General features: G+C 42.8%; 1 protein-coding gene across 1 annotated transcript; it reads left to right on the plus strand.

The window, feature by feature from the left end:
* The first annotated feature begins 508 nt into the window (after positions 1-508).
* Positions 509-11583, plus strand: MGST1 (microsomal glutathione S-transferase 1). Its single transcript, XM_006273841.4, has 4 exons — positions 509-613; positions 3961-4109; positions 7274-7368; positions 10946-11583. The coding sequence occupies exons 2-4, from the start codon at positions 3984-3986 to the stop codon at positions 11190-11192; spliced, it is 468 nt and encodes a 155-aa protein (XP_006273903.1). The 5' UTR covers positions 509-613; positions 3961-3983; the 3' UTR covers positions 11193-11583.
* The last annotated feature ends 1703 nt before the right edge of the window (positions 11584-13286 follow it).

Consider the following 13286-nt stretch of genomic DNA (forward strand, 5'->3'; position numbering starts at 1 on the left):
AAATATATGTAATATATATGAAAGAGATAGATCAATCTAGATTAGTCTCTGTAGAGAGAGAGTAGCTTATGTGTGGCTTTACACCAAATGTGTATATCTATATGTGTAGCTTTCTATCTATATATATATGAAAGAGCTAAGTTTTTCACATTCTCAAAGCGTGGACTTCAATGCCAAGAATCATGAGAGTTGGCAATCCTGAAACTTCTATAACAGGCCCCTAACTTGTATTTCAAGCTGTCCCAAAGTCTGCCAAGATAAGCAACAGCTACAACACCACAACTGAAAACAATCTTTACATTTAAGGGACAAACCCCGCCCCAACCCAACAGGTCTCCAGGCTGAATGGGGCACCCTTGGCCCAGTGCCATCGACTTCTCTCCTTCCTCTAGACGCCCTAGCGGGGCCAGATTAGGAGGCCTAAAGGGGAAGTTGGAGTGAGGTCCTAGAGCAGCCGGGGGCGGAGGCGGCGGGCAGACCAGAGGGCAGCGGGGCGGGGCGGGGCGGGGCGGGGCGGAGCCGGGCAGGCGGGCCCTGAGGGGAAGCGCTGCAGCCCGGGCGGGAGAGCCGGAGCCGAGCGGCGCGGGACGCAGCGTGCAGCCTCAGCCGGCAGGTGCGGGGGTGCGGGCCGGCTGCAGGCTCTGGCCTCTGCCCCGCTGCCCCTTGGGAGGAAGGGGCCGCGTGGGTCCGGGTCCGGGCTGGGGGGGGCGGGCTGGGAGCCGCGCGGGAGTTCCCGCGGGGTCCTAGGGAGGAGGAGGTCTAGTCCCACCTGCTGCTCCCAGCAGGCCGTCCCCAGCTAGATCCTCCCAGCCAAGGGTCCCTCCTAGGCTTGTCACTGGTCCCCTGCAGCTGCCCCCAGAACCGACCCTGTCCTGCTGGACGCGCCTCCCGTGACCTCCTGCCCGGAGAGCCCCCACGCAGGAGCAGAGCCGACCCCCAGGTGCCAAAGGCGACCTGCCGCCCTCTGTGCAACTTGGCAGGATCAAGCCTTGCACTGGTGTCGGTTTAGAAATGGGTTTCCTGGGTGTGCTGTCTGAACTTGAAGCAGCAGGAGGAGCCGCGGGCGCCTAAAGCTGTTCTGTTCGGGAATGGCTGGCAGCGAGCGACCCATTCTCATAGACTTTGCCAGAAAGATGAGAATGGCACAGGCACGGGATCATTGACATGGATACGGTCTCGCCAGGGCACTATACAGGCAGAAAGCCACAGTAAATAAAGAGTGCTGTCCCCTTGCACAGTACCTCCAACCCCTTTTGGGGACTTGGGACAAGCTGGCCTGGAAATACAGCTTTCTGGTACTCTTCAATAAATGCATGAAGCAGCTGCATGTTGAAAAAGTGCAAATATTTAATCAGCCGCTGTGCACGTAAGCCAGGATGAGTTCTGGCCTTCTGTCTCCTGGGATGGTACTCTGTGATATTTGTATGAGGCAATAGCTCATAAAAAGTTTTGCAAAGTCCTTGCCCTGGGCAAATGGATTGCAACAGTTGGAGATAAGAGAAACGTGTCCATGCAGGAGTGCTGTAGAATACTTTAGACGGACAGTCCTGGTAGCAAACCCTTTTTGAGGATCCATTACACGAAGAGAACCAAGACGGGTACAAAACTGCATGTTTAAAAGGGAAACATGACATTGTTTCCAAGTGGTCTGCAGTGAAATCACTGCTTTATGTTTTGGGACACGGAGGCTGTGTTTATATTATATCACTAAGTATAATAGTATATACATAATATTATATTTTACATCATTGTTAGTTAAGCCTGGGTCAGATTCCAGTGTGAATGCTCTTAAAGCAACCAAGAATTGCTTAAATCGGATTCCTTGCTAAATTGAACTGTTCATATATCAGGATATGGTGTAAACCGATTGAAATATTGACACAAGGGTTTTTCTCTTCTTTAAATAAACAAGGTTTAAAAGCACACCCATAGTAATTAAACCAGTTCAGCTTACAGGCAAGGCCATTCCACAAAGCTCTTAAAACCATTTTTCCTTTGAGAGGGACTGTCAGCATCCACTCCTTGTCATTGCATGACATAAGATACTGGGCAGGCAACATGGGTTTATTTACTGGTCTGACCCTGTAAATGGCAATTCTTACGTTCTTATATGCAAGATTTACACTACGCGGTGTCAGGACCACAGTTTGCACCTAAACTGAACCAGACTTGTATTCCTAAGAAGATAAACTTCCCAGGGAGTTGCGTAAAGCAGAATTTATGATAGCAAGATTATTTAAAATATATAAATAAAGGCAATAGCTGCAACAACATGGGGGGAATGGGTTGTCAAATACAATTCTCCCAGATCTGGGATAGAGTTTGACAATGAGTGTTGGCATTGCTGTGCTCACAGAATGGGCAGGACCTCAAATCTTTTTTCTCACCTTTTCTTACTAACCTGTGCATCGGGCTGAAGAGCTTTGTGGTATCCAGCAGTCTCAAGGGATGTTTTGACCCAAGGGAAAAATACTATGTTCGTAGCAGGTCATAATAAATCCCGCTTTCCCTTTAACAGGCCAAAATAAAGATTATGAGGAAGTCTGAAGTTATCTGCTGAGTCATATCATAGCTGTAAACTTGCCTTGTCTTCATTTTTAAACTAGTTATGTGTTGGCAAAAGCTGAATAGAATTTCTTTGTACAAAGAAAAGGCACTTCTGGACCATCTCTACCATGTAGTAAAAATATACCTTTTCTCATAAAAACAAGGTGTAAATTTAACAGAAGTTTGAAGCTTCTGAGGTTAGCTTTTACAAATAAAAAACAGGTGAACCAAGGGGGTTGTAGTAGGTACTGATAGTGACTCATATTTAAGTTGCTAAACACTTTCCACAAGAGAGGCCTCTTCTGGCCTATCCCTCAAGAAGTTCTAACATACCTGTTTGCAGCATGATTTACAGTCAGCAATATTCATCAAACTACACAAGTGCCTTTTCTCTGTCCTGTATAATTCTATTCCATGTTTGCTGATCTTTGACGGTTTTTGTCAGTCAAATTTCCTTTGCCCCACCTTAAAAAGTTTTGTCCGCAACCACATTATATTAAGGGCTGCTTCAGTGGGACATAGTAAAGAACCCTAAAAATGCTTTGGCAAAAGTATGTACCATGGTTGTAGCAAGAACAGAGACAAATTTGGGTTTTTTTGTTTTGTTTTTTTTTAGTTTAATCTTGCTTTGTAGATGGTGGTCAAACCTGTTCCTTAGAGATTTAGTCTCAAAGGAAAAATACTTATGCAAGGCTGGTTTTGATTATAAAGCTGGTTCAGCGTCTCTGAGCTGGAAGATTCTGGTTGGCTTGGAAGTTGAAGTGAAGTTACCTTCAAGCACTAAGAGTGCCCTGGCATAAATGAATAGCTGCATTTTAACAAAGACATACATTTGGCTATTATATAGATACCATAGTGGTACATATTTGGTGTATGGTTATGCTTTTAAGAGAAAATAAGGACACTTCAACCCAGGAGAGTCCTCCTCCACCCTTCTCTGATTTGCATTTGAGTGCTCTTTTATTTTCCTTTAGGGTAGTATACTAGGAACTGAGAGAAAGAGACAAGACAGTAAATGAATGCAAGTGATAATCCTTTGCTTGTGATGTAAATGTTAGTTTTGAGTGTTTTATGAACATAGGGGCAGACACTCATTGTTTTCCTGCAAAAACAGAAGGGACATGGATTTGAACTTTCTTCTGCTTCTTTGCAGTATATGAATTTTTTTTGTGTAACTATAATTTTTTTTAATTTTCATGGTTTTATATTTTTATGGCTCAATAAATAATTACTTAGTAGGAATGGAAGTCATGACATAATTTTTCTCTCGAGAGAAAGTGAGTTAAATCTTAATAAAAATGAACAGAGGCATTAGCTTTAATTACAGCATCACTGCAGTGACTCTAAGGAAACCTATTCTGGCAAATGTATTTTCACGCTTCTATTTGTTGCACTCTTGAATATTTTTTTTAGGTCTTTGTTGGAAAAACACAGAAATGTCTAAAATTACTCAACTAATGAAAAATGAGGTCTTCCTGGCTTATTCCACCTATACAGCCATTGTCCTTTTAAAAATGATGCTAATGAGTCTTATAACAAGTTTCTTCAGACTAACAAGAAAGGTAAGAAGCTATGAATATAACGTGGTAGAATCCATTGAGTTTCACATTAAAATACAATGATATTAAAAGTGTTTCTTCCCCTTTCAGCTTTCAAATGCTGCTTTTTTTCCCCTAATAATAATAATAATATTCAGTTATTTACTTTCCCCTGGTGGAGCTTCATTTATTGTCATAAATTGAGTAGGTCTCCCATCCCAATTACAAGACAGTTTCTTTTAAGCTTCAGTTGAGTTACCTTTACCTCCCTGAAAATATTCCATTACTTTGTATAGAAATGCTTTCTCAACAGGGCTTTTACCTCGCTGCCCAGAACACACTGGAGTCAAGGTAAACAGTAACAATAATTAGGGGAAAAAATGTATCATAGGCTGTGGAAAGAGGTACCTTTCAACTTTACCTTTAAAAAGGGAGGGAGTTGCTTCTGTGGAGTATGTCAGCTGCTTTCTGCTATATATGCTTGCTCCTATGGTTGCATGCCTCCAAGAATTTACTGAGTTCTCATTATTCCCTTTGAAGTCTGAGGGAGTTACGTTGAGTGCTTTAGTAGAACACAAATGTTCAGCATTTCTCAGTATCCAACCTGAATATCCTTATTTCAAAGACTGCTGAGCACCAACAGCTACTATTCATTTCCAATGATTTCATTAAGGACTTGGCACCTTTGAAATTCAGGCCAAAATAATTTGTCCAAATTGGACTCTGTGATATTAAAACCCAGATTTCTGGGATCCCACCTCTGTGCCCTAACTTTTGTAGAGCCAAGCTTCCCATGTAATCCTGGATGCAATCCAGGGAGTAGTTTAAAGTCTTTTAGCACTGTCATGTTGCATAGCCACATTTGTTAAGAAGCAATGTTAATTTGGTTGTGTTTAGCTTTCAAAAAGTGGATGATTTGTCCGTTCATATCACTGCTGGTAAAATCATTTTTTATTTATCATTTAGTATGAAAATTTCTAAGCTTTCTCTTAAAAAACAGTAAGGTACTGCAGAAATAAAGGCACCTGGTAGAGAGAGGAGGACCCAACATTTCAGTTCAGTTTTTCATTTATTTTTCCATGGCTACCGATACTGTTAGCATATCTCCAGAATTCAGATATGGCAGTGGCTCTCAACCAGGGTGCCTCAAGACCCTTTCAGGGGTGATGCAGCATAGGTGCTACTGCTGCCACAGCCAGGTAAACTGCCCTGTATATGTTGTGCGCAGCCAGATCAGGAAGGGCTACAGTATGAGCATGTGCACTCCTGTCTGCATTAAGGTTATTTGATAAATCTAAAGCAATCAGGAGTGCCTGGCCCTGCAACAGCCCTTCCTGGTCTGATACTGCACACTGTCTCATGGAAACAGAGGCAAGCAGGGCATGTGGAACTGTCCTGTGACTCACCGTTTGCAGAAGCATGGTGGGGTTGGACCAGGAAAGGCAGTGGCAAGAGCAGCGTTCCTGTGTGCTTTAGGCTAGTAGTTCCCAAACTGTGGGTTGTGGCCCACATAGGGTCTCAACATTAGCAGCTGGGGTTGTGGTATGGCACTCTCTCCTGTGCCAGGTCCCACCCGCTGGGCTGCAGAGGGCAGCCTACATCCTCCCCCATCCACCCCATGGGCTCTCCTTCGGCCATGCTGCCTGCAGGGGAGGAGATGGGAGCAGAGGAGCCTCAGCAGCTGGGTGTGGGCCCTGGGGCACTGCAGAAAGTGGGGAGCTGCAAGTTGGGAGTGAGGGGCACCAGCAGGGCCAGGGGGCTGTGGGTCAGGAGTGAGGGACACCTGGGGGGTGGGGGGTTGCAATTGGGGAGTGAGGGGCCATGCTGAGGAAATCAGGTCATGACTGGGGTCATGCTGAGGAAGTTTGGGAAGCACTGCTTTAGGCTTATCAAACAACCTTAATACAGGCTGGAGCATGCACCTGTGCTGCATCCCAGCTGTGCATGAGGTATATCCCGCATGATCCAGGGACTGCACCCGCATGATCCGGGGACTGCAGGGCAGACCCTACAACGAGAGGTTACAGGACCTGAACCTGTTCAGCCTTCACAAGAGAAGGCTGAGGGGGGACCTGGTGACCATGTATAAACTCACTAGGGGGGACCAGAAGGGTTTGGGGGAGACCTTGTTTCCCTTAGCGCCCCCTGGGATAACAAGGAATAACGGCCACAAGTTGTTGGAGAGTAGGTTTAGATTAGACGTCCGTAAGAACTACTTCACAGTTAGGGCGGCTAGGACCTGGAACCAACTTCCAAGGGAAGCGGTGTTGCCTCCTACCCTGGGGGTCTTTAAGAAGTGGCTTGATGCCTACCTGGCTGGGGTCATTTGAGCCCAGTTTTCTTTCTGCCCAGGCAGGGGGTCGGACCTGAAGATCTGCAAGGTCCCTTCCAACCCTACTTCTATGATTCTATATGGGCCAGTTCCACCTGGCTGTGTGGGTGGCACCAGTGGCCTGGGCGAGAACCACTGATATAAGCTGAGGTAACACAACAGGAGCTCTTAACCAGGGTGCTATCAAGTTAAAAAGGTTACTGAAGGGTGCCTTGAATTTAAAAAGTCAGAAAGCCACTGAGATACGTGATTCTTGCTGGAGTGCCCTCTCACATATGCTTACCCAAAGCATATTGAATATAATGAATACCTGGAATTATACCTCGAAACAAACTGGCAAGCCGTCAGGTTTGTGGCATGCAATTGTTGCTGTATATGGAACTCCACATGAAATCTACATTAGTTAAAATAAATGTATTCTAGGATATACTGCTTCCAATCAGAAAGTATTGTAGTATCCAATCTGGAGGCACCAGAGATTAATATAATTGGCAAGGTCCATACCTCCGAGGAAAGGTAGCAATCTCCCAGTTTATCAGCAAATGAAAGGAAGAACCTTTCCTGGCTACTGCTGCCAGCTGCAAATCTATGGAAAGCAAGCGACCCAAAAGGATTTCCAAGGCTGCAAACATTAGTAATAGCAGGTAGATGTATCTGGTCAATGTATGCAGCAACTTTCTTATCTTCCATCTTTCCTAGAACATTTTTTTCAAGTAAAAGTGTGAGTTAAGGAGACTACTAGGAACTGAGGACATTCACTAAGAAAGATTTATGCTGTTGCCGAAACGTTTTGTGTCCTAGCTAGACCAGCTCTGGCATTTCTTCTGAAGTATCTGATTGGTGTTTCTTTGAATAGGCATTTTCTAATCCAGAGGATATAACTACATTTGGTAATTATGAGACTGCTAAAAAGTACTTGCGGACTGACCCAGAAGTTGAACGTGTGCGCAGGTAACAATAGTGCAAGTACACTGGATGGTTTAATGGGGAACAGAATAAGACTGTTTTTGAGCAGCAGTCCCCTTATTTTTGTTGTCTTAGATGGTAATCTGATACTTTAATGGAGGAAATGTCTAAATTAACTAAATCCTACTTGTATCAAAAATAAATAATTAACCAGTGAGGTGGCTATGGGCCTAATTCAGGGTAGTACCTGCATTTGCATTAATGCAGTTTGCCTAATGTGCATTAAATTTAGTACCTCCAATTTGAGGTGCTAAATTAATGTGCATTAGGCTGCCCTAATGTGCAGCAGTGCAAGCATCCAGCTGCTTGGGACACCTCCCTCCCCCAACCCCGCCCCCTCCTCCCCCCCCCCGGTTGTGCCCTGCTGGTGCCCTCCTAGACTTAGAAGGCACCAGTTGCCCATGCTGAAAGGTAAGAATCCCCGCTCCCATTCTGGGCTTCCCCATACCGCTTGTCCCCAGAGGCTCCCCCAGCTCCCCCTTGCCTTTCCCCCGCACTTATTTGTGGCTGCCTGCACTGTGAAGGGTTAACCTGCCAATCCAGCTCCTGCTGCTGCCACTGCTGCTCTTCAGACCAGTGAAAAAGAGGATCCTAGGGGGCCCAATGGGGTGTTTATACTAGTGTAGCAGCAGCTGGGTAATAGATCAGAGATGTCTCTTGATGTAATGCAAAGGAAACTGAGAAAGATGAGTAGGGCTTATCTGTTAAAGCTGCAGAGTTCAAAATAATAATAAGGGGTCCATTCTAGTAGGATGTTACACTGAGTAGGAGTTGACATCTCTTTTTTCTTTGCAGAAAATTTTGCTAACAATGTACTAGCCTTACAAGATATGGATGAGCCAAGAGTATGGTGTACTGGTAGCAATATAGTAGTGTGTCACTTAACAATATGTATATTAGACTTTGGGAGCATTTCCAGTCTATCATGGATCTTTCTCTTTGGGCTGAATATTGTTTTGCAGTTTTTCGATCCTTTACTTAGTTTGTGGGTTCATTTCTGATCCCATTGCCAAAAACAGTGTATACAGATACTTTTTGACAAATCAGTGCTTCTGATATTTAAATATTAAATATTTCTCCTGTTTGGCATCCTGTGTGGTTCAGTGGTAGAATCCTTGTGTGCCACACGGGAGACCCAGGTTCAGTTCCTGGGCGTTTATATAAGTACAGCCAAGGAGGCGCCAAATGTCTGGACCCAGTCTGGCCTTTGGATTCTGTCTCAGTGGCCTAAAGGGGGGTGGAAGGTCTGGGCAGCCTCCACTCCTCCAAAGAACTCCTGCCTAGCCATGTGCATCAAAAATCTGGGTGATTTCTCATGCATACACCATGATGGGGAAGGATCAGTGGTTGCCAAACAAAACATTTCTCATGTTCTTAGTCTTTAATGAAGGTTAATAACTTATTTGACAATATAATCTTTTAAATAATAGGTTTTTAAGAATTAAAAAGGCTAATAAACATGCACCATGACTATTTCCTTTAAGGGTCTTAATATAAAGTTCTACTTTTATATCAACTACTGAGGTGAGAGTCAACAAATATAAATCAAGGAGAAGATTTTGAACATAAGTATCAAGACTCTTGAACAGGTAGCTTGGGATCTTAGGCATTGCCACTTTGTAACAGTAGATGCATGTAGTTTTAGAAAGTCTGTTACTGAATCATTCATATCTGGCTTCCCAATCTAGGCTTTGCAGTAGGTTGCCAAATTAAGGACAAGTCACTCAGCTGTTTCTTGTGGTTTTTACTTCTAAGGGCACTGCTTCTGCACCCTAGGCTCAACAGCCATCCTGTGTAACTGATTAGAGAAATGATACTTTGAAATTAATGTGACAGCAACTGGCTGGAGCATCTTGGTGGGCTTCTGCACAAGATTGCTTCAATTTTTTATAACCCTGTATACTTCTCAAACCCTCATCTTCTCATAGGACTTAGGAACCTGACTTTGTGGAAAATTCCAGTTCTATTATATTCACATGTCTTCTGGGTAAAATTTTCAAAAAAAGAGATTTTGCTCTGAGTGAAAATTAAAAAGCCTGGCAACTTTTCCCTGAGGGCACTGACCCAAAGTTCCCCTTTGCCCCTTTGTTGTGCAACAAGTAACTTGGCAGGTGTCCACTTGACTGATAAAAGCAGCTGCAATTTAGCGACAAGTTCTTTCTGTATGTTTGTAGTTGTTGAAAGGATGATAAGGGCTATGTAAACCCTGAGTGTTAATGTTGCTGTCATATTACATTTTCCATGAAAATTAAGCCTTTGCTTCAAATAAAAATTACCCAATAGAATTGCATGTGGAGGTTATTTAAGATTCAGTTCTAAAACCTTCTCCAGCAAGCCACAGATCTCAATGGTGAGACTTTTACCTAACCGTTAACAGCCTCATATTCAATATTTGTAGCACAAGTTGGTTTTTTTTGTTGTTGCCATTTGTTTGGGGATTTTTGTTGTTTGCTTGTTTGTTTATTTTGGGGGAATTTTTGGTACGTGTTTTTTATTTTTTATTTTTTTTGCTACAGTGGTTGAATACAACTTATGTTTGCAAGCTAGAACTAGTTTTAATATTGTGTGTGTCATTTTTCTTCTGCAAGCCTCATGGCAACTGCACAGAATTAAACATAATTATATGGGTGATGTACGTGTTTGGATATGTGGCTGTAAGAGGTCTAACAGCATGTATGTGTTTTGTGACTGCTTTGGAGGTGCAAGAGGCCTAAAAGGATATGTGTTTAGTTGCTATTTTGGAAAACTTTAACAGAAAGATGGTGTGTCTGCTCTTAATGGGCGTGAGTTCAAAAGGCAAATGTAAAATCACATCTAATCTCTTTCTGGCTTGGGTGAAACCTAAGATAATTAGAAACCCTTATAGATTGTGCCAATAAGCAAAGATCTTGTCTGAATTAAAACTTCCCAAAGGTTCTGGAGAGAGAGGGGGAGTATTGGAAGAAAGTACCATTTCAGAACTCGGTTATTGATTTTTGGCCAGTTTCTAATAAATTACATTATGGTATCAGTATGAAATTATACTATGAATTACAAAACATAATAAAATGAGTATAGCAGCTGAAAGCTATGTTGCTTGGCAAAAATCAACAAGAAGAACAAATATGGCCCTCATTAAATCATAGCGCTGAAAAATAGCATTCTCCAAGGTGACTGGACTTCAGGCAATTTGACTAAAAGCATAAAAGTATTTGTACATTTAAATTTATCATGAAAATGGGATCCTAAAAGCAGTGCTATCAAGTATGGGAACAATAATATACAATATTAAAAATAATCAGATTTTACATACAGCATATTTTAACTTTAGGGGAGTGCCTTTCAGACAAACTGTGTACCCAACACAGTACAGGAGTTAAATTATAACATTAAAAGAAAAAATAAAAGACTAAAAGGAGGAGAAAGTGAAAACATTACTCATAAGCAGAGCCAAGTGAGGGGGAAGAAGTTAAACATGTGCATTGCAACTTTAATGAGTGGTACTACTTGGAAAATGCAATAACATTTTCAGACTTATTCTGCAAAGTATAACACTGCAAAACAACTTTGCTTCTTTCCCCAGAGGCCACTTGAATGATCTTGAGAATATTGTCCCGTTTATTGGCATTGGTCTGCTGTACGCCCTGAGTGGTCCTGATCTGTCCACAGCCTTGCTGCACTTCAGGATCTTCGTCGGAGCAAGACTTTTTCATACAATTGCATATTTGACACCACTCCCCCAGCCCAGCAGAGGTTTGTCTTGGCTTCTTGGATTTGTGGTCACCATTTCCATGGCATACAGGGTACTGACGACTGGCTTGTACCTGTAATGAAAACACTTAGTCTCTTTGTACTGTTTAGCATTCCACATAACATTTCCAGCATTATGTTAGATTTAACAGCACCCTTCTTGCATGGAGATATCTCATTTTTGCTACAGTTTTTACATGGTGGGCAAACTGCATTTTTTTTAAACAAAGAGGTTCTTCATTCCTGTTGAAATATTTTTTAAGCAAAATTTCCCTTCTGCTGTCCTCCCTATTCACAGGCTGCTTAGCCAACATGTTAGATTGAATGGTCTCTCTGTGATTTGTTGAAGACTTATGATTCTGAACATATGACAACAGTATATTAATGGCGTGTGTGGTAATTTTCTACTCATTCACTATTTTGGCTGTAGCTCTGAAGCCTAAATCAGTAAAGACAAGAGAAAAAAAATAAGGGTGTTTGCATTTTTGTTTTCATTTTGACTCTACTAACTGTGACCAGCAAATAAAATGTCACAATGTATCAGAAAGAAACTCACATCATACAGTTTGTTGAGGAATATTTACATTAATAATAAGATTCAGCCAGTAATGCCAGGCCTATTGAAAAAAAATCTTTGATGAAATTGGTGTTTGTATAATCCACCATGGGATTAAAAATCCAAATCGCAGTAGTTCCATTTTCTAAACCTAATAGACTTTAAAAAAATGCTCTAGGCTAAAATCTGTGTTATGGCATAGGAGAAAACATGAAGAAGCTCAAGACTTACACCAGTTTTAAAATGGCAGAACAGAATGGCCCTTTTGTGGAGGGTTGCCTTTCTCTTAGGAGAAATCAACATTAAAACAAGAGCTACACTCGTGTTTAGTCCTAATTTAAAAAAAAAAGGTAGGCATATAGTGAGTGCATGCATCATAGTACTTCATAAATAGATCCCTAATGAAAAATCTTGGGTCTAGAACTGTATAGCGAAGTAGATCGGCACTTGCCCAGATTTTTCATAAAATACCAAAGCTGTGCTTGACTCTTCCTTGTTAGCTTTTGTTATTACTTTGTTTTATTTACCATATTTATTTACATCCAAGGTAAGGCCCCCCCCCCCCCCCAATCAACATGAGGGGGGAAAGTTTCATCTTAGAGTTGAGTACCAGCTTTAGGCAGGTGACAGCTGAGCTCCAGCTTCAGCCATGGGACCAAAACTGGAGCTGAGGCACTGCCTGCTCAGGTCCAGGGTGGCTTGTGCAGTGGGGGGGGGGGGGGGGGGGCGGTGGTCATGGCCAGGGTAGTGTGGGGAGACCTTCAGGGGTTTGGGGGGAGTATAGGGGAAATTGCACAGCCTTCTCCCCACCTCCCTGCTGCTCGCCACCTTCCTTTCCATCTATACCATATACCTTCAGCGCCAGCCCCTACCTGGCCAGGCCCAGCGTTGCTGCTGCCATTTCTGCCTGGCTGGACTGAGCCAGAGCCGCCACCACTGACTGTCTCAGAGTTGGAACCAGAGTTGTTGCAGAAGGTAAGCAGGTGGGAGGGGGGAGTTGAAGCTTTGGGGTAGCAGGCAATAGGAGGCAGGCACTAGAGAGGGGCTAGTGGCAAGGTGTGACAGGCACAGGAATGGAGGGAGGCAAATGGCAAGGGGGATAGTGGGTAGGCACATATACAAGGAAGGTAAATGGCAGGGGGGCAGGCAGGGTCAGTGTGGGGGGGCAAGGGGAAAAGGTCTGGCCCCTCACACTCTGCCACTGTTTTCCCGTGTACAGGGAATTTAAGATGATTGTCCAATAGTTAGATTCTGTACATGGAAAATGATAACGAAATTATAATGTTGTTATATAACTCTATATAATGCCTATACCATGTATAGAATCTAATTATTGAGGTTGATCTTAAATTTGAATTCTTTTTGGATTTGGATAAAACTGGTATTTTGTAGCCTTTCTCAATATCTCTGCATTTGCATACATATTTGTTTAAAGAAGATTTTTAAAAAAACCCACTGAAATATACTGGCAATATATGGGTTATTACAACTAAGACTGGGATTTAAATCCTAGAAGCCAATAGCTCTTTCTGTTTCTATAATCCAAAATTTGGATCTTACATTGAGCTATGCTTCTGACTAGGTTAGACAGTCCCAAGAACATGCTATTTCCTTTCTC

The sequence above is a fragment of the Alligator mississippiensis genome, chromosome 4 (assembly GCF_030867095.1).
Source record: "Alligator mississippiensis isolate rAllMis1 chromosome 4, rAllMis1, whole genome shotgun sequence".
Classification (NCBI taxonomy): domain Eukaryota; kingdom Metazoa; phylum Chordata; order Crocodylia; family Alligatoridae; genus Alligator; species Alligator mississippiensis.